At 45.4% G+C, this 22,678-nt stretch overlaps 1 protein-coding gene across 1 annotated transcript in view; it reads left to right on the top strand.

Annotated features, from left to right (window-relative positions):
• PIGS (phosphatidylinositol glycan anchor biosynthesis class S) overlaps positions 1-22,678 on the top strand; it is a 282,891-nt gene that overhangs the window by 84,593 nt on the left and 175,620 nt on the right. The window contains exon 5 of the mRNA XM_069615337.1: positions 14,060-14,151. Within this exon, the coding sequence (XP_069471438.1) occupies positions 14,060-14,151 (92 nt within the window). The remainder of the gene's footprint in view (positions 1-14,059; positions 14,152-22,678) is intronic.

Below are 22,678 nucleotides of genomic sequence, written 5' to 3' on the forward strand. Positions count from 1 at the left end.
TGTAGAAGATGACACATTTTAGAGGTAGGCATAAGCTGTCCACCTGATAGCAGATCTCCAATCACAACCTCATCCCTTCTAGAAAGTATACTTAGAACTTCCCCTTGAGCGTATCACAATCTCTTGAAGGTTTTTCTCATTTGCCATGTAGTATGACATCACTTATGACAAAATTGTAGTATATAAATGTGTTTTTATGAGATACGCAAGTTAATGTCAGTTGATGTCCGTTGTAACTGTTTTAGAAAATTGATATTAAAACAGTAAAGTTTGCCATCTTCCTGAGTTGGTTCGATTATTTGGTGTCTGAGTTATTCTGCACCCCATCCACTTCATGTGTGTTTCGCAAAGGGCTCCAAGTTCAAAATGTTAGGTGGGCAACCACTCTGAACCTGCCAGTGACCCCCAGACCACCACCACAGGCTTTTTTACCACTGCTTCCCACTGTTTACAGCTAGGGCTTTGAGCCTTGGGACTGGAATCTGCCATAGCTTTGAAGGTTGTTTGGCCCCGACACCCCACCTAATCTCTTCTGGGTTGCCTCTACTGTCTTCACCATGCTGGGACCATTTCTGCTGGGGTACTGCCTTCATTTGCCAGCTGAGCCACCGGAACCTGTCTTCGTCAGGTTCTTCCAACCTCCTGAAACCACCCATTTTTGCCCCCATGGTCTGTGGTAGAAGATCTCTGCAGGTATCTTCTAACCTGTTTTTCCATCGACTTACATTGGGGGTGGGGGCATAAATACTACTACGCTGTATCTAGTCCTGAGGCTGCTGAGTTTCCCACCTTGCCCTGGAGCTCTTCAAATGAAGTTGTCGTGGTCCCCTGCAGTTGTCTGCTGCCATCTCTGCTGCACCTGTGCTAAAATGAACTTATCTGTTTTTTCACCATTACAGCAGTACTGCTTAACGAGATTGTCCTGTATTCCTTTGCAGGCTTTAAAATACATCTTAACGCCATCTAGAAGTGACTGTAATAGTTACTTACCTGGGCATTGAAAATTTTCCTGAGTTTTCTCTGGGTCCCCGGAGTTAGGTTTACATATTTTGTTTATTATCTGCTGACTTTCTCTGTATTTTTAAAGTTCTATGTTACATTCTGGTATTGGTAAATACGGTGTTACTTTGTCTCCCGTTTGCCTACTAATGTATCACTGCCTGCTCTAAGAATGTAATATATCTTGGTGACAATGCAATTATATGAATAGGATATCAAACCATTTCAGCTTGTGCTTCCCCTTTGAAATATGCTGTCATGCTTGTCTCATTTGAGCTCTACTGCTATTGAGTGTTTGCACTTTGGAATTCAACACTGTGGGGTTTGCACCATTTTGGTCTCTGCTGCCTCCCACTTTTCACCATTTTGAATTCTGCTACCATGATGATTGGATCTGTTTGAGTTTTGCTGCTTTGAATTTTACAATTCTGAGTTGTAACACCGAGATTCTAAACCGTTCATGCTCTTTTGCCTCGGGACCTCGCCATTTGAATTTGGCTTCCATGACACATGTATCCCCTTGAGCGCCACTGCTTTTGAGTATTAGCATTTTGGCTCTTTGCCATTGCGGGGTACCGCCACCTGCAATTGGCCTCTGTGAGGTTTCATCACTTCTGAATTTTGCAACTCTGAGCCCCGCAAAAATTCTAACAACCTGATCCCATGCAGCTTTCGGAACCCTCCAACTAAAAGCTGATATTTCATTCCTTACTGTTTTACAATTTAGCCAATCAAGAACTTGGCAGATTTGTTCTCTGTGGCCTCTGAATAGATTGAGATTGCAAAGAGTGACTTGCATCTATTCCATGGGGCTAGTTTCTTGCATTCATAAAGCATCCACCAGAGGCCAATAGCTCCAAAATAATTGGTTATAAATGGCACACCATAGAGGTCTCTGATCACCACTCCCCCAACCCACTCAAGCATTCAACAGAAACGCGTAGCACCTCCTACCTATCCCTTAACTATCACCCCTGCCCTCACCCCTAGACTTACCCCCCTCTCTCATGACCTCAGACAACCCAGACCCCACCCTATTACATCTGCTCTGACCCCCGCCTGCCATTCCCTGATAAACTTAACTTCCTTCTACTCACACCCCGTAAATCTTCAATGGACACACGGCACGCAACCCTCCTTCAACAAACCTACTCTCGCCCTCTTCCAGAGCTCAAGCCCCCTCGCCAATTTGAGCAACAATCTTGCATCCCTCTTCTAACCTCTTGACTAAGACTCCATTCCCCTTGCTCTACTAACATCTTATAATGCAACCCTTCCCATCCATTTGCATTGTCTTCCCAAAACACCCCTGCCTTCTACCCAGTCCGCTCACTTCCCCGTTAACTTTCGACCATCGGGCACACTCCCCTCTCCATCTCTGACTCCAACACATTCTCCACCTTGCACTACTTGCCCAGCCCCTCTTTCATCAACCCTACTGTCACCGCCCGCCCCTTCTCCACTCACTCCCACATCTCCAAATTTCACTCCACATAACACCACTCTCAACTGCAGCTCTGAACATGCAACCTCTTCTAACAGCATACCCCACCTCCCATCCAAGGAGGAACCCCTCAACACAACTTACTTCTTCTCTATAATCCTGTTAGGCCTCTCTGACAATTTCTTACCAGTCAAATCCGGACTGCTTTTTCTCTCCGTCAACTCCTAGCTCGTCTGTGGGAACTGCCTCTGCCCACTCCATTCCTCTCCCCTCCCCCCCGATATGATCCTCCCTTCTAGAACCACATTGATAATCATCCATCCTCCTATATGATTTCAGTCCACCCTTCTCACACACACTGGATCAACCCTTTCATAAACCACATCTTCCTCACTCTAACTCCAGTTACCCTCCAAACTGCACCGTGGCCACCCCAGTCAGATCCTCGTTTTGCATCACTAAGCACCTTGCGAGCAATTATTGCCTCCACACCCCACTTGGCTGTCCCACCTACTCTTACACACCCCCAGGACCCTCAAAAACAGAAGGAATAGACACCTAATTTTTCATACAATTCCTCAACCTGTTAAACGGCCCCCAAAGCTTGCAAGCAGAGCTCTTCACCTCATAACCAGGAGGAGATTGGCCCCTAACTCGCCACACCTAATTGGAGCTCCAACTTGAAAACCGAGACTGACCTCCTCCACCCTTCCCACCAACACCACAGATTCTCACTCTTCAGACCTCGTGCCCCCCATACACCTTCAGCTCTCAGAGCCACATTACCAATCGACCTCCCGACCACTCAAACCACCCTAGCCTCCCCCACACAACCTCCCAACACTGCGTCTGCCATCCGCCTCTTCCTCCTCTTCCTCAAGCCAACCCCTTTCCTCCGTGGACAACCCTCCTCCATACCAACTCCCACCCAAAACCTAATCACCAGCCAGCCCCCAACTCCCCAAGCCACATTACCAATCAACTTCTCGACCTCTCCACTGCGTCAAATCCCGTATCCCCAATAGAGAACCCCCTCCGTGAGGCTTGCAAGGTGAGCCTGCTCCGTAATACCCCCCTAGGGGTAGAGGCAAGTGGGACTTCATCAGGAGAGACTTCTCCTTTGGTGACAAAGACTCCCGTTCTGATGAGGAACTCCCTAAGACCCGTCTCAACAATATCTCTGACATTCTTTATTATGACAACACACATGAAGAAAAATCCCATATCTATTACTGTTGCAGACCCAATAAGCACCTCTTGGAATGAAATGTCCCATTCAACTGGGGAGAGGAGAATGAGATATGGAGGAAGAGAGTCCATGCAAGAGCGAAAGCGAAGATTTAGAAATCCGCCAGGGAAGTCCCTAGCATAAGTCTCACATAACAAGGGAGATGTTTGGCAGAGAAAAAACCTTGTGAGTTAATGGGAGAGATGCCTATTGCAAGAAGAGAGTTGGCTGGGCAGCGTCCTGGCACCGACAAGGACTGTGAAGTTGAAATAGCCGTGCAACGTCTTACTTGGGAGAGAGAACAAAAAATAGTCATACGTGTGATCAGACAGGAACACAGCGCTCACATACACAAAGCATCTCACCTGGAAGAAGACTAGAAAAGAGGGAGAGAGGGACAGACACAACCAGGAGTCCCCCAAAGAATTCCGAAGCACTCCACAGGCAGAGCGGTAGAACCAAAGGGTACGAGAAGTACAACACGACCATCCTCGACAGCGGCATGAGGGAAAACGCAGATTATATCGAAATCCGACCCTGAGCATCTAGAGGCCCACAGTGCTGTTATCCCTAGGAATCCCAGGTAACTGGAGGAAAACGGGAGACCCGGGAGGGGAATGGAGAAGCTTAGTGGTTCAAGTCATACTCGTCAAAGTTAAGACTGTGATAATAAAACTCAGAGAAACTAAGGAGAATCTTAATGGGACCAATCTTATTCCCCCCGCTGTCCCCCAGCCCTTCCCAAGTCAAAGTAAAGAAACTGTAATAATAACGAAGGGGAATCCTTATGAGACCAATCCTATTCGTCTGTCAAGAGAAAGAAAATGAAATGGTGAAACCTCAAGGATAGAATAACCAGCTACATTGAAATACTCACTATTGTATCAATAAAATCAAAGAAAGTAAACTAGGAGAAAACTATAATTCTTTACGTGTAAAAGCGAAGAATAAATCTGTCCAGAGAATCAAGGGGAGGGTAATAGAACACAAAAGAATGCTCATCAAGGAAAGGCAAAGCCAAGTCTTGAACAAATTGTATGAACTGATCAAAACAGTTACCAGAGACTATCTGAGAATTAACTATTGAAAGAGAAGTTTGCAAGATGCAAATAGACTACAGGAGAAGGGAGTAATTGTCCGATCCTTGGTTTTTATTATAGTGATAGGGTCAGCTAGGTTAGTTTGAACTGTGTACAGATTCTGTTGAGACATTCACTGACTGCCGTCGAGCACTCTAGCTAGTTTTGTTAGGTAGGGAAGCCTTCTAGCATATGGAAGGTTGTGCCTTTTTCCTTTTCTTTAATAAACCAATAGTGAAATAGCTCATCAGAGTCTGCGTCCTTCTGACCCGCCACACCACCCACCCTAGCCTTCCCCACAACCTCCAACACAGCGGCTGCCATCTCCTTCCTCCCCACCAAGCCAGAGCCAAACCCTTTCCTCCGCAGATTTCCCTTTTCCACACAAAGCTCCCACCCAGCACCTAATCCTGCAAGCTGCCAACGTCCAATTAAAAAGCTGCCTCAAGTGCATTCTCATCAATGCCAGATGTGGCAAAAAAAAATTGTTATAGATGATCTAATCTTAACAGCATGTCCTGTCATTCTTTTCATCACAAAACCTGGTTCTGCCAAGATATCCTCCCGATTGCACATGAAGCCTTGCTGCTGGGCTACAAACTAACTGTCCCAAATTGGCTCAGCAGAGCAAGTGGCATTGTCATCCTCCCCAAAGTCTCTTTCTCTCTTTGCCTCGCACATTGACAACCTGCCCCCAACCCAGACTGCAAATCCCTAATCGTCGAATTCCTGCTCTCCCCGTCCCCCCCACCCTGCACCCTCCTTACCTACACAGAGCTTCTTGCTTACATTCCGAACCCCAAAGATACAATAAGAGCTTTGCGGAGCCCTAAGCGACTCCATTGCAGCCATCATGGTCTTCCCACCACCACCTCGCCGTATTAGTGCACTTCAACATTTGGCTTCATATTTCCTTAGCTCAATGACCCGATCGCTACTGGACAACATGGAAACTTTGCTGCTAACACAGCTAATCTCAGCCCTAACCCACTCGGCTGGTCACACCATAGATGCAATCTTAGGATCCCTGGACCACCTCACCACATTACCACCATGCCCACTCATATGGTCGGACCATTTCGCCATCCTCAGGGGACTCTTTGTCTTTGGACCCCCAGACCCCTCTTTGACAGCCCCTGGACCACCAGTCCAATCCCACCTCTGTAAGGAAATCAATGTCCCTCCAGACCTGGCAGAGGTACTACTTGCCTCACAAATCACCCTTTCTCTGGCTCAGGTCACTATATATAACTTCTATTACTGGCTTTCAGAAGAACTTAACTTTCTCTGACCCATGGGATCCTTCTCAAACATAAACTGCCATTCACCAAGATGGCTCACCCCAGCGCTAAATAACCTGAAAACCTTGAACCCTGTCCTTGAACATAGCCATTGTTCAGACCCATCTTCACTCAAAAGGCATGCCCTAGCCGCAAAGCCAAAAAATACTATTACAGGAACCAAATGTTCAAAACCCCACACCCAACCATTTATTGCTGAATTCAACATCCCTGCATGCTCCACAACTCAACCTGCCACACACAATCCCTTTGTGACTATCTCTTAGACCACTTCTACAGCAAATCCCTAGAGAGATGCCCCTCTAAAATTGACCCCCTCTCCCACATGCCATTTCATCCCAAGTAACAGAACCTCCTTCCACCTTTCCACTTTTCTCCTTCTCACTGCCCTCCACCCTAGCATAATTCCTCAGACTACTATCACTTAGCCATCCATCAGACTTTTCCGGATTTGCCTGTACTCGCTCCCTGCTATAAAGAAATTACATCCCTCTGTGCTGGCAATCTCCCACGATCCATCATCAACTCTTCACTCACTTTCGTTATCTACCGAGCAGAATTTAAGACGGTCTTCCTCAAGCCCTTTCTTAAAAGTCCTCCTTCTACCCTCTTGCCTTGACCAAGTACAGACCATCTCGAATAACCGCTATATAGCCAAACTAGCTGTCCGAGGGGCTTACTCTCAAGTACGGCTTTTCTCGGAATCCAACAAGATTGTAGACGCTGTTTAGTTGGGCTTCACACTATTACGAGGAACAGAATCTTGCTTAGTTTCCATCTGGGACTATCTAAAAAGACACACAGACTCCGATGTAATGCGCTGCCCTAATTCTGCTTGATCTCTCTGCAGCATTCGATATAATAGACTTCCTTATCCTCACTGAGAGACTAGAAACTGGGCATCAGGGATATAGCTCTGAAATTGGCATACTCCTTCATCTCCAACAGTGCTCCATTCTCCTCAGCACCCCTGCCAGTTCCCCACTGGGTACTGAAAGATACCTCTCGCCACTCTCGTCTTAAACTTCTACCTTAGCCTGCTGCCCGCCCTCATTCAAGCTCATTGTTTATCATGCTACAACTACGCCGTCGACACCAAACTCCTCTTCAAAATCTATAATAGCCCTTCCTCGATCTTTCCCAATCTCGCAACCTGCCTCTCCGAGATGGAACGCTGGATGACAGCCAATCGCCTTCTACAGAACCTAAGCAAAACTGAGATAATGCTATGACTGAAAACCACCTTCTCCCTCAACCCAACCCTTTAGCCCCCTTCTCTAGGTGTCCCCACTTCCAACAAAGTAAAAATGATCGTTTGCATTATGGACTCAGACATGACTCTGTTGCATCAAATCAGTGGTGAAAATTGATTTGCTCCACATACGCATCCTTCGATACATTTTTTATTTCCCGACCGTTCCTCACAGTCACTGCTATTTTTGCAAACATCCTTTCACACCTAGACTATGCTAACGCACTATACTTGGGAGCTTCCACAGGACAGCTGAGAAAACCCGGACAAAATACTGCCGCACAACATTTCCTTGCTTTAGGTCCTAGAAAACACCTCTCTCCCGAGTACTCTGCTGCCTTCCGGCTGGTCGGCGAGCTTCCTGTATCACTCATCAAGCTTTCTCCAAAAAAAGTACCTGAATACCTGCACCAACAATGAACTCCCTACAGGCCCATCACCTTCCCTATCTATAAGCGTCCCTACCTAACAAAACTAGATAAAGTGCTTGGCATCCGTCAGTACAACCTTGCCTTCAGGAAAGCATTCAAAACCTAGCTTCCCTCCTTGCATAAGTAATCTGGACCACTTGCCCAAAACGACAAAACAACCCCCTCGTCAGCCTCTTCCACCCTCCTAATTCTTAACGCCACCCCCACTCTCCCCAATCACACAACCTACACATCCTATCCATCAGCCTCCAACCTTGCCAAGCAATATGGACTAGGCTGTCAGAAATCTCCCATACAGGGAATCTGACACACAGGGGACACAGGTAGGTGGGTGATCAGGGGGATTAGTGAGTGGTTTCGCTCTAGAGGAGCGGGCACTCCAGGTGACCGGGAATGGCACGGGTGACAAGCTCAATTTTCCATAGGTGACTATGCGTTTACACCACTACGCTTGAAGCCAACCAAGTATTTTCTACTCCACAAAAGATGGTACAGACAAGGGGACTTTCGCTGGGGGTATATGTATCTCGTCTTACACTTGTGCCTGTAATTCACATGTAAACTGCATGTTAGCTGTCTTGGCAGGTGTCCCGTACCTCACTTACAGAAAAGCCCCCTACTGTAAACCTGCACAAAGGCCTGGGAGCACCTTTACCGAGAACGAACACTGCCAAATACCCTATTCTTTGAGAAAGTGCCCACTCGGATGGGGGGTGGGGTCTACAAACATGTTTTAGCTCACTGTACATTTCATCGAGGAGCAATACTCATTTGCATATTAGTCTTTGTCCCACACACAAGGGCAGTCCAGCACCGAAATGCTAGGCAATTCTCCTCTGAACAAGAGTACCAACAGCAACGCCAGACACGGGTTTTGGCCTAGTCAGGCCTCATCAGTGAGGTGAAGGTCTGCCTCTCCAAGCACAGTGAGCAAGGAGTCCACGTCTGGATTACCCTGAGTAACTTAGGAAATGTCTCCTCTGTGAAGGGTGAAGTTGGCTAAAACGTGGTTGTAGACCTTCCTGAGTGGAACAAATTCCATAGAACAGGACCCATGTTCGTTCTTAGTAGAGGGGCTCCCACACCCCTTTGTAACTCTACTGTAAACAGTTGCCCTGGGGATTTACAGGCTTCTTACATTGCCCTTGCCCGCTCTCACGCTGCAACCCATAGAATACAGCAGCGTCTCACGGGAAATTCAGTCCAGCTCTCACATAGTCACTGACACATCACTCTTCCTTATGCCTTTGCAATATGCACTGCATAGAAGAAAACGAAATTGCTTTAACGTAGTAATCTCTGCTTATCACCAATTCGGCAACACTGCCTGTTTGGCTTATTATGATTTTGTGTGGGTCTCCTGATATTAACTGCTTGTAAAGCAGGACGCACACTGGGAGAATGAGGCAATGGAGCTATGAAAAATCTTATTGTGGCCCGCTGGGAATGTGGCACTGGAGACGGTGGGAGGTCCTGTGTTGTAGATTTAAGGATCTGACCTATGCACAACCAGCGTGACCTTGATATTGATTATCTGACATAGAATATTAGAGGCCTAAATCACCCAATCAAAGCCAGGAAAGTCCTGCTTTACTTGTCATGGCATGCAGTGAAGGTGGCATTCTTACTGAAACCCATCCGACCCCCTAAAGTGAATCCAGACTCGCAACTCAATGGTGCTGCCATAAATATTTCTCCTCTTACTCAATGCATGCCAGACGGAGTCACATTTGTAATACACCCCTCTCTTAACTTTAGAGATGCCCATAGTTCGCTGACCCGAATGGCAGTCATTGATAGTGGCAGGTTGCATTGAATGCTGAAATATCACTGGTTAATTTGTACGCTCCCAACACAAACTCCCCATATTACTATGAGTGGATATCCAATAGGTTGGTGAGATTTGTCGATTCCATGATGATGAGTGGGGGGTGGCAAACTGAAATAGTACTGGACACCACACTCGAGAGACTCTCCAAGGTCCCTTGCCAACTCACTGGATCCGCTACTGCGACTGTACTGCTGTGTAGGCTTATATGGCTCTCAGACGCATGAAGGCCGTTCCACCCACAAACAATGAGTTTACATTCTATTCCTCAGTGCACAAATCCTCCCCACTCATTCACTACAAATTTGTCTCCGGGGCACACATGGGCTTGGTGGAAAACTGTTTGATATTGCAGCAAACCCTCTCGGACCACTCACCAGTCCATGTCAGGCTGCACCTGCTCACGGAGCATATACCATACAGCCAGTGGTGATTTTAGCCAGACCCCCTGACGGATGTGGCTTTGCTAGTCAGATGAAGGACGAGATAATTAAATTCTTTGAGTTGAATGAAACATCTTCACCTAGCAGTTGGTGCTGTGGGACTCGTTTAAATGCTACATCTCAATATCGAAGGAGTCCAAAGTACTCTGAACCATATGGAGGGACCTGAATCGACACAATGAGATTAAGGAGCTAGATTCAGAGCATGCCTGAACAGGTAGCATCGAGGCCCTAGCCAAACTCTGGCAAGCTACACAGATCTTTCTGGAGACAGCTGAAAGAGATGTTAAATCCCTGGGGCGGCAGTATCGGGCTAGACGCTATGGGTGTGTGATAGGCTTGGGAGATTCCTCGCGGGGTTCTCCCGACAGGGAAGACCACACACCCTTCTAACAGCCATCAGTGAGATAGACGGCACCACTTACCCTAAACACAGAGGCGACATTGAGGCATTCTTGAAGTACTACACCTAGCTGTACTCGTCCACTACTGATCTGAACAATGTGGAAACTGGGCAATATCTTGAATGCATAAAGGTACACAGGTTTTGTAACGTGGAAAGAAAAGGGATTGATGGACTCCTTACATTTAATCTGTAAAGCTATTGGTTACCTTCCTGGGGGTGAGTCGTCTGGCACTTAAGGGCTCCCTGTGGAGTTCTGCAGAGCATTTTATTATTTTGCCTAATATTTTATTAACAGAATTCAGCCACTGATTACAAGCTGGGTGAATCTGGACCAATCCGAAGGAGGTGGATCTGCACGGAATAAACAAGGTCTGCACCATCTTTTCAGGATCTTGCACCTGGTAAACTCTTACTTGCCTTCAGTGACTGCACTTTTGGACGCCAAAAAAACAGTCCATTCACTGGAAGAGCCATTTCTATTCTCAGTACTAATGGAAAATGGGTCTGGGGTCCAATTTGATAACGATCATAGCACTAAATGATAGCTTGTCCCCCACAATACAACTGCAAAGAACTACTAACTAGAACTACTTGTCCCCTCTCCCTGATGTTTTCTTTGGCGATAGAGCCCTTGGCTGCTCAACTGAGGGCCAAGCTCCAGCGCAGGGAAATCTAACTGTATACCCACAAAGTCCTGATTTCAATGTATGCAGACGACATGGTGCTATTTTAAATAAAACCTCAGGCAAAATCTAGCATTAGGCATTCAACAAATCTGTGAGTTCCAACAAAGTCGATCCTGTTCCCCTTAACAAAAGGCACGATGATGGCCTTGGCTTCACTTGGCATCTGTTTGGACATTGAGGTAGCCAGTGATGTCAATGTACTACACAGGGAAAACTATGGCAGAGTCTTCGAGAGACTACAGCTACATATATTGAGGTGGTGATGCCGGTTCCATTTTCTTTCTGCGTTTTAAAGGCAAAACACAAAAAAGACAGATTGTTTTCGGCTGTCATTGGGTTTGCTTTAAAATGCTGAAATATCACATACTGCCCCCTGCACTCGCAAGGTGATCCCTTCCCCTGCTGGTTGTATTGTTATTCGGGACACACACAGAAGTACACATGTACGTCACACACACACAAACACACCCCCCCTCACCCCCTCCCCCCCAGTGCAGGCGCATTATCTGTCATTCTGGTACTGTCTGGTTCCAGACTAACCTCATGTCCACATAGAACGAGCTATTGCAGCCCACGCTATACTCAGATCGGTAGTCCTAAATGGGATCAGGTGCCCTGGAGGCGAGATAAATGCTGTTGCATGCATATGTAATGCCTGAAAAAGGGTGCCTAACATGTGGGGTGCGAGTGTCTGTTCTCACCACTCCTTCCAGCAACACGTTTGACATGATTACCATTCACCTTGGAGAATCTATATATTCAAACCATAACCAAACTGGGGATCAAGACTGGGGCAGATCTTCTTGGGGGAGGGTCACGTCTTCACTTTAGACACATGGACAGCCCTGGGGGGTACATCCCCACTCAATATTTTCCTATATTTAGGCTGAAAAGGGCATTAGTTGATGCAGCAACCACGATGGACACCCTTCATGACATGATCAAAGCACAGGGGGAGGGCAGACTGGTCTCCCAACTCTATGCCAGACAGAATGCTGACATGATGTCCCGCGTATACCATACCAGAACAAAATGGGAGCGTGTGTTGGCAGCGACTATAATGGATGAAGACTAGTCCTATGCTTGCAGTTAGGTCAAAAAGATTTCTTTCAATGCTAGTTTTAAGCTCACACAGTTTAATTATTTGCACCAATTGTATTTTTCACCTGCACACCTTAATTAAATGTATCCGATTGTAAGAAATGTCTAGAGATGGATGAAGACTTTCTTCACCTACTCTGGTCTTGCAAGAAAGTATACAAATTCTGGTCCATGGTGTTTGAGGTAATAAGTTGAATTGCTGGGAAGGAACTGTCCCACAATCCGCGACTTGAGCTACTGAATACGCCACGAGGCATCCCATGCATGCTTGGAAGCTCACTGGCCTCTTGCTTGTGGTTGCCCGCAAATGCATCGCCAGGTGCTGCTCAAGCAACATATTTGCTCCCACAACCAAGTAGTGGCTTCGGGAAGTTTCCCTAAGTTATGATGCTGAGGGTGAATATTTACAAACCCAGCCACCATCAGCCAGGCCCACAGACATCTGGCCAGTATACAAAAACCATGTACTTCAAAGGCCTACACAAGGGAAAGCGCTGACCCATAGAGCAAAATCTCTGAGCTGTGACCCAAAAGGACATCTAGTTGAGGTATCATGATACTGGATCCCCAATCTCGGTCTAAAACAAATTCTCTCCACCATTTGATGTGTTGATGAATTCCAGCATATCCCACTTAAAGTCATTAGTTTAAAATAAAAAAAGAGAAATATATATTTTTTTAAACTTTGTAAAGGCCTGCCTTTGAATTCCCTTGCTATTATGTGTCATGTGTTGCTGCATGTATAGCTCCACTTTCACTGGCAGTGCAATGAGTCCTTGTGATTGGTGTTGAGCTAAACTAATTTTGCCTCTTTGGTTTTATATTTTAAAGTGTAACCCCTTTTTTTCTCCCTCTCCCTGCTAGTTCTTTATGTAATGTACAGTGTGCATTTGGACCATTCATGTTTCTATGTGGTAGAGGGTTAAAAATACTACAGCCACTGTTGGTAAGGCAACTGGGGGCCTGTTAATCATATTGTGGATTCAAGATTCTCTTGTGTCTATGTACCATAGTCCCCTCTCCTACCTTTGACTATATGTACAGAGCCTACCACTGGGTAGAGGGCTTACATGTTAGTGATGTGCAGAAGGGGTGGGTCTTCGATGTTCCTTAATGTTTTTTGTACGTCTCTGCTATGGGTTGTGTGCCTGAAGTACTTATTTTTCACCTGATAGATTTTATGTGTTACTGTAATGAAGTGTATGTTTTCAGTATACTACTGTTGGGTGTTTTCTTTGGTTGGATGTGTTCTGCCATTATTCTAGGTGGTTGTAAAGATCGCAGCAGAGGCCTATATAAAAACATCCCTAACACCCAACCTTGCCATTTCCTCACTGTTGCTGCTTTTCCACCTCATCGACACCCTTCACCCATACAGATCCCCTTTACCCTCATCCACACTGCTTCTGTAATCAAGTCATGTCCTCTCCCCTGATCCACTCTTTTTCTCCCTCATCAAACCCATCTCACTCATCCACTATACTGTATTTCTTGTCTAGGCCCCTTTAGCACTGAGTCACAATCCTTCCCCTATCCGAACGTTGTCCATGCGTTATCCACAGGCCTTCCCCTTGGTCCACCACGCCACCTCCCTAGCATACACTTTATCCTCAATAGCCCACACTACATAAGCTTCATCCTCCCACCTTCCCTTTCGTCCAGGCTGTTCCGACCTAATTTACACTTGAACCTCTCGAGCCAGCGCCCACACCCTCCCAGGATTTGGGTCTGTGCAGCTGGTAGGTGCATGGCTCTAGAAAGCTTAAGACCCATGTTGCACCTTCTATTTATTATATTCATGGGTTTATTTGGCATCATCCCTCTCGTTATTAAGCTGTTTCACACTCCACTTTCTCCTCAGACTGTGATGAAGCCCTATACCATCTGGACAGAGGGACCCAGGGTTCAGTTACCATCTACGTGATCTCGGAGTCATCTGCCCTCCTTCCTCAGGTAAATAGTTTCCTATCTGACCTCTCCTCCATGTTTCTCTTTTCCAGCCACACAGATCATTGCATGCTACCCTGCTTACTTTTGGCACAGGTACATTAATTCAGTCAATTCATCATTCCAAGGTGTAACTAAGGAGAATTAGTACACTTATATGTCTTAGTGGTATTTAATATTTTTTCATTATAGAGTGCTTTATTGTTACTCTGTAGCAAGATAAGGGTGTTTTGTAAATAGTTTATCGATGTAATGCAACATTTCTACAATTGGGTACTTTTACTCTGAAGGCAATATACAGACCTTTCCTGTAACTGTACTGACAACTCATCAAATAAAATTCCTGGAGGAAACCACTTTAATGGGCCACTAATATCCATCACCCGGCACTGCCCCACTAGATTCGCCATCACTGTCTGTTTGACTTTGAGACTAATGTGATATTAAACCAAAAAGACAGATTTAGTGTGTGTGTGTTTTTTTTTTTTTGGTTTTGTTTTTGTTCGTTTTAGCGTCTTTCAAAATGCAGCAATATCTCATTGAGCCTCGACCCTCTCATTGCCTTCTTTTTTGGGGAAGCATTCATGGGGTTACACCCCCAAGCCCTCCTTTCATGCCCCCTCCTCTACCACACCACACTTTCCCGTCACTTACCCCATTCATTACATTTTCTAAAAACTTTTTTAACTTGTGCCCCTTCCCATTCCCACTACATACATTCACACACCTCTTCCTCTCATACTTGTACATGTACATCCAAACACTTGCCTTGCTTCCACGACGTCCCTTGCCCGACGGCGGTTGGCCGCCCCTGCACGCCCTCATGTGCGTCGCATTGAGCAGCCATCATTCCCAAAACGTCTGTGCACCGAGAGGACAGCGTCGATGAACCAAGGTAAGTGCGGGTGGGGTGGTTGAAGGGCTGATTGGAAAGAGAGTTTTAGGTGGCTCAGATGGGTTTTTCGATCGATTTTAGACTGAATTATCGATTTTTCTTTTATTATTATAAAAAGTTTTTTTTAGAAGTTCTTAAATGTTTTGTTCTTTTTATTTTCGCTCTTTCTAACTCTCTTTTTGGGTTTCAGTCCCAAGACCGACTAAAGTCCTAAACTGTTTCCCTAATGCAGCGCCTCTGTACTAGTTCACCTTTTCCTGACTCACTTAACAGATTTCTTCCCTGATGCGCTGTAATATAAGGTCTCGACAGAGATGCCAGTGAGTGCCACATGAGTGACATTACATTTCTCGAGTTTAGGCTATAATATGTACCCTGTGTAATGTCATTGAGAACACGGATCAGCAGAGAAGACCATCCCTGCTGTTCGTTTTCAAGGTACTTTATTTTTGTTACGCATTTTCTCAGAACAGTGGAAGATAAACCAATGATTTTGGCAGAATCTTGCCTTTAGGTAAATTCCTCAAAGCTGAACTCTCATCCAACTTCCCAAAGCCACCTTTCTACCTTCTTCTGGGATTGTTGGATATAGTTGGGGTTATCAAATGGTTTCTGTTGCATATATCAAACAGTTCTTTGGAATGATCAGGATCACTTCCCCTTTCCTTTTTCCAATGGAATCTAAATTAAATGGGGATGTCACACCACCTTTGCATCACCGTTTTCTGGTCTGTAAAACTTCTGAGGATTTCTCCCCTCACTGGTGTATCATGTTTGTCTACTTAGTAAATTGTGCTCCTTGGGTGGGATACAGCCACCCTCCTAGGATGTTGCAGGTTGCTCAGGTGGCATGTATTCCTCTCCAACCTATACAGGAATAATTGGCATTTCTCCTTTAAGACAAAATCATCTGGCATTGCCTTTCCCTGCTTCCACAGGCGAGGTCCTTCTCAGCTCCCACTCTTAAGGGCTTTATTCTTCCCCATGTCCCTGCCACTCTGCAACCTCTCTGCTCCTCTGGTCCTGTTACTCCCCGACACCATGGAGCATGCTGGTTCTTCCTCCACCTGCAGGTTTATGTACATCACATAGGGTTCTTAAACCTACCCCGTTTCGTGGGCCAAGCATGTCCCCTCCTTCATTCTTGCTTTGGCTAGGTACAAGCTGCTATTTTCAGACCTTCCACTTCAGTCCTCACTTCCACCTCCTCCTTCTGTTACTCTGCTCCCACCTCCGCCTGAGATTCTTATCCTCCTTCTGCTGTTCTAAACCAACCTCTACCTGATGTTCTACTCCAACCTTTGTCCAGTATTCTCATCTCACCACCTGATCAACACCAACATCCCCCTTCGGCATAACCTCTTGTCTCGGATCATTGTTCTCCCCTTTTGTCTGCAGCCTCCAACTCTCCCTTCTCGAAACTCCTTAGATGGCATCCTTCCTAAACCGGCAACATGGTCCAAACTCCGGCTGCCGCCACCTTCTCAAACACCCACCCCACTGTGCTTTGTGACAGCCTTTTAATACACTCAGGGTCCATCCACATGTTGGCTTTTAGGTTTTGGCGTTTGCACCTGTGTGGGATGATTGCCAACCCACCAGCGTGATTCTGCATTGGAATCGGGTGTATTCGATTCTGTGCTGGAGTCATTAAGGGGCAGGTAGACTACGATTTTACAAAGTCCATCTAGCATCTTAGCTGTCAGTGCATGTGCGTTGGCACCTGCCAACTGCAACAGAACTACATCTGCAACGGCACCGCTACCTGTATTTCCATAAATCTAGCCTCCGGTAAGCTGTATGCTTTATCACACAAGGTTGCAGGTCTCTTTGTAAATCTCTAAAAGGGCCAGTGGAATATCTATTCAGCATGTGACTGTCCCCTGCCTAATGACTGGAGTTAAGTGAGTGTGATGTAGCTTACTGAGAAGCGAAACACAGAACACTGAAAGGTGGTGTTGATCAATTTAAGTTAAAATATGTTGTAAAATAGGGCTGCAATGGACAAACGCCTAAGAGTTATACCTAAAAATAATAAAGGGCAACTGTTGGGTACGAATTCAATATCGATGATAAATCTTCCTGACCTGTGTCAACCCCAGAACATTTTGCTTTGACTAGGTAACTATTTTACCTTGTCCCTAGGTGAAAGGGAATCTTTTTCCCCGCTCACCTAGTCTTGTATTCTTTTTATGAGTGACCTTTGAATGTCTCTCCATAGTGTATGGTTGAATATGTAGTTTTCTACAACTTTTGGGCTTAGGCTGGGTTGACCCTATGTGCTCATTTTAATTTCTCTTTCATGTACTTGAATGAACTACAGTTCCCAAGTAGTAAAAAGGGATTTTCCTCCCGCTTTACATTTTACATAGTGATCCAGCACGCCCCACCTTATGTGGAGTGCTGGGGGATACAATGTATCCCCTTTCTTACTTACCTGGTAAGATTTTGTTACAATTGCAGGTTTCCTTGAATGACTGGTGGCAGTGTAACTACTTTTACAACCTTTTACTCTTCATTACTCGCAGGCTGTTAATTCAGCATCAGTGAATGGCCACCATTTTGCAAAAATGGTGAGCTCCTTCTTTTTTCACCATTTCTTGTGTGCTTGCTGTCTCTGAGGTCTTCCCTTGCCATTATAGGCAGGAACGACCTCCGTGGCTGTTGTCTTGTGTGGGAATCCTGTGGATTCTCCGCCCAGGCTCCAGAGTGTCTGGAAAGGCAGGAAGTGAGGGAGGACTCCAAAACTCTGCAGCCCTTTGTCTTTCACCTTGCCTGAAAGGAGCAAACTCCCAGTGAGGAAGTGGGGGGGAGGGAGGCTGGCTGTCCTGATTGGACAGCCAGACTGCCCCTTGCTGTAACATGCTGGGCGAGAATGCAGACGTTGTGCTGTAGTTCCTGATAAAACCTCTGAACCTGAAAGCAGCTGAGAAGCCGACCACTGGAGCTGAATGGAGATCCTGCTGTGTAACCGGAGCCTGCTGTAACCCACCCTTTGAATTGACCTGGGGATTCTGGAAAGGACTACCATGACCCAGAGCCTAGTGAGATCCACTAGCCTCACGAAGACCTGCATTTTGAGCCATCCCACGTCATGCTGTGACCTTGCGGGCTGCAATACCCTGGGACCTTGAGCAAGTGTGCTGAAAATTGAGCTGAAACTTTGGTGGCATCCTCCAGGACCTCCAGAGAGGTGAATAGAGTCCAAAAAGTGCCCTGGTCAGAGTGCTGGACCTTGCAAGTGACGAGAATCCAACAGGCGATATTCAGTCTTCTGGCTCCTGAAAAGGGTGCCAAAACTATAGAGCCTCATCCAGCCGTGAAGAAACTCTTGCCTGGAGCCTTCTCGGTTGATCCTTGTGACAAAATCCCTTCCAAGTCCTGTCTTCTGTCTGGAAGGCAAAGGAATCCATCGACTGGGTTTTTGGCTGCAGATCCTGAAGTCTTCCTACTGCAACTCTTCTTCTATGCTGAGGTATTGTGTTAGCTGGGGTATTTACTTACCTTAAGCCTGTGTGATTTCTGTACAACTTTTGGGGTGTTTTCTCTGATTGGGAGTCCTCTCATCCAGTTCACCAAGGCCCACTGCTGGAATCCTCCTAGTGTAGCTTTGTTGAAGTCCCTGGACCCTAACTCTAAAGTGAACTACTTGCTTGTTTGAACAGTCTTCCTCAGGAACTCTTGACTTTTTCTGCAACTGAACCCTATCTCACCCTGCCTACAGCTGGCACCTATACCATTAGGGTCCCTCTTCTGCCTCTGAGAGAACTGGTACTATAGACTGTTTTAAAGTGTACTTACCTGTGAAGTAGTTAGTTGGTAACTGTAACTCTGAGAGTGAACAGTTAAAGAAGTTCTTACTCGCCTGTGAATTGGTTGTGCCTCTTCCCAAATGTAATGCTGTTGACTTCAATTAACTATTTCTTCCAGAATATTAGTGTGTAAGTTCACCAACTGGGTCTTGCTTCCCCTGACCTGCTGTATAGCCTGTCTAAACTAAGTCTGCCTTGGGTTTTACCGACCTGGAATAATATTGAATCATTCATAAAGTGTAAAGTTGGGTTTTGCTTTCCCTGGTCTGTTTCTATACAGATTCTAAAACAGTCTTCGGTTGTTGCCTACTTTGAAGTTGTGCTAGCTCCTTTAAAGGGTATATGGGTTTTACTTAAACGTGGTCTGCCTTGGGCCATCCTAAAATAAGCTTGTACATTATTGCTTACCCTAGTTTATCTCCCACTAGCCCGAAAAGCAACTGTAATAGTATATGTTAGGGAGAATTCTCAGAAATGTGCTTATTCCCTTCTACCTTAGAGACCCCCAGCTCTTTTGCTGGACTTTAGGACTTATAATTTTTATCCTGGAGAGAGAGACCTTTGTCCCACTCTCTTGTGTATTTTTATTTGATTTGAGCTCAGTGTTTCTTTTCGGTTTGGAGTCTGACAAACGCCATAGGCATCATCTTTTTACATTGTGACACACAGCACCCTCAGTGCAATGTCACAGATAAGTCCTTTGGATTTCGGCTATGGTTTACATACCTTCTCTTTGATAACTACTGTTTCCAATAGTAGTAAAGTGAAATTGACTTTACTTACATTTGTATCTTTGTAGACCAACACACACTATAGGGTGCTGGAGGGGTTACTTAGTATTCCTTTTGTCTATCGTCTCATGTAACATTTTTATGATACCCTTTCTACAATTAATGGCTGGTGGCAGTGGTTTACTATTTTCTACCAATGTGTGTTTTTACCGCGGGCTGCCGTCGCAGCTGCAGTATAGCACTCATGGGAGCTGATTTTGTGAAAATGGCAGTGTTCTTTTTTTGCCATTTCTTGTTGAAAAGGTCCAAGATTTACTCTGCGTGCCAAACCAGGTTTGGTCCCTTTGTTCGTTTGGTTTGGTCCCTTTGTTCGTTTTTGTCTTTGGCGGGATTCACTGGTGAACCCCGCCTCTGGCTCCAGCGTCTCTGGCAGGGCAGGAAGCGAGGGAGGATCCCGAAAAACTCCCTGTGCTTTGTTACAGGAAAGCACACAAGGGTGATTGGCCGGCTGGCTGTTCTTGGAGGACAGCCACCCTGCTGTGTGAGTGACAGCTAGACTGCGAATGAATGGGAGAAATTTGCATAAAAGGCAGTCTTTTGCAAGGAAGGCAGTCAACCACTGGATGAAGGAATCCATAGAAGAATTTGGAAGAGAAGCTTGCTGCAACTCCTGGACCGTTGGTTTGCCCAGTGAAGCCCTGCTGCAGTGCTGAAGCTCAGAATTTGCCTCGACTAGAGAAGCCATGCAAAGGACTTCTCCCCTTGGGTTGGTGGGACCAATTGACCCCAAGACGAACTCTCACTGGAACCCCGCTCTCTGCTGGGTGTACTTCCATTGCTGCTACAGGAACCGAGTGCCAGGGGACAGGAACACCAGAATCGAGTGCATCGTTTTTAAGCAGGAACCAAGCTCCAGGAAGATATTGCAGACTCCCTCAAAGCAGGACTGACCAAGCCTGAGCCGCCTCAACAGAGCGCTGGACCCCAGATGTAAGTCCACAAGGTGTCTGAGAACTGCAGTGGTGTTGTTCGCGAGAAGCTGAAACCGTATAGCTTGTATATCTGGTAAAGGGTTAATCTACATTGCATTAGGGCGGGGTTCAAAAGTACTTACCTGTGTGAGAAACTTGGTAACCATTGTTTCCTTCCATAACCTTTTCCTTTTTGCCACAACATCAGTATTACAGGTAAAGGGTACTAAGTGCTATATTAATGTCCACAGTGTCCTAGCTATTGAAATCACCTGAGTGTGTAGGAAATTGTGTGCCATCCCAAAAGGGTATCTATTTACTTTACTGAACTGAATGAGTGTATTTTGAAGTATATTTCTATTGTTGCCAATTGTTCCCTTCTAAAGAAAGCTTATTTTAAAATCTGACATTTAAATTAATAAATCATTGTTTTACCAAGAAACCTTGAGCATAAGTGTTATTTGGATACTTGTCACTGTGAAACTCTGTTACAACCCTACAGCTCACATTGGCCCCTCTTGAGATAAGCCTGGCTGCTCAGTCACTCTACCAACTTGTGTAGTACAGATGTATACAAAAGGTTGGGTTACATATTGCCAAGAGGACAAGGCTGGTGTAGTCTCCCACAGGATTACTACCAACAATCTTGCCTAACAGTATATTGCAACATTAGGTTTTACCTGTCTAGAATAGCTGTGTACCATTCTTAAAAAGTGTTCTGTAAGTGTAGCTGACCTTGGTCTGCCTGGTACAATCCTAAATTAGTGTAAAGAGGTATTGCTTACTTTAGTCTGTGTTCCACTGAGCTAAAAAGTAACTGTAATTGTATATTTCACCAAAAGATCTTACTCTCCCAGTTTAACTGGGTTATCCTCAATGTGGTCATATGTGTCTACTGTTCCTTGAATTAGTGTTCCACTATTCAGTAATGTATCCTTGCAGGTTGGTCCATGAAGTGATTCCTTAACTGAGTGTCACTGCAAAACTGCTAGGGTCTACTACCCGCGTATTACTGAAAGTAATCGGATAGTAACTTATGGTTTTACTCCCCTTGAAAAGGTGTCCTATACTAAATGTGTTTGATAAGGTCTGACTTCCCTAGACATTTCTTCAGTATTTTGAACAAGGTTTATGCTTCTTTCTGTGTACCTTCAAGCATTGTGTTGGGTTTTTATATTGTGTATACAATTCTTTGACCAAGTACTTACCCCAAGATGTATCTTGGCCTAACTTGTATTTATAATAAACCTTTATGTTGTATAATACTTCTGGTTGTCAGTGTTTCAAGAGTGAATTCTTGTACTTTCTCAGTTGAATGGTTTTGCTAAGCCCTTAGTTGGACTTCAGAACAACTGTCCTAACAGGAACTCAGAAAATGGTGCAAAGGAAAGGATAACCTTAAACTAGAGGATGATAGCTGTTGTCCTCACGCCTGAGAATAATCTTGTGGTCTTAACACAAAATCCAATTTTTACCAGGTCTTTGTCCTGCTGGGTACCCCCTCATCTAATACAAAACAAGAGACTGAACGTGGTCAACAAAAAAGTTCCAACCTGAGCTTTTCAGGTCTCTTAACCTCAAGGCTAACTGTCCAAAAACATCTTAATTTTTTTTTTTAAAGTCCAGTCCTAATCCATAACAAAATAATTGCAGGTGGTTCTTCTGTTACAGTGAGTACGCCCAGTACTGTGAGAAACCTGAAGGTGCCTCACTTGCTAGTCCCTGGGGAAACTACTGTTACCAGAGGGAATTGGGAAAGTCACAAGAAAGGGGTCAAAGTGGTCATACAGGGGTCTAGTAAAATCCTCTGTACAGTCCAAAGTCTTTTGCCGGCAGATGGTTGTAAAGCTAAGGGAAGTGAATCCTGCATCATAAGAAAGTAGAAGGAATTGTGTGATTGGCAAAAGTTGGCAAGAGTGAACCCGACTGACGGATGCCGATGGAAAGGGGCGAAGCCTAAAGTCCAAAGAACGGTGTGTTGACAAAAGTGAACACGACCAAGGGATGTCCACAGTGGACTGTTTAAAAATACATTAAGATTTGTGAATGCTGTTAGGCAAGATTTGGTGCAGTACCCTTTGGGTGCACTACAACAACATTGGCCTCCTGGCAATAGGAACCCAA

Source organism: Ambystoma mexicanum, chromosome 9 (genome assembly GCF_040938575.1).
Source record: "Ambystoma mexicanum isolate Mex_15411 chromosome 9, UKY_AmexF1_1, whole genome shotgun sequence".
NCBI classification, from domain to species: domain Eukaryota; kingdom Metazoa; phylum Chordata; class Amphibia; order Caudata; family Ambystomatidae; genus Ambystoma; species Ambystoma mexicanum.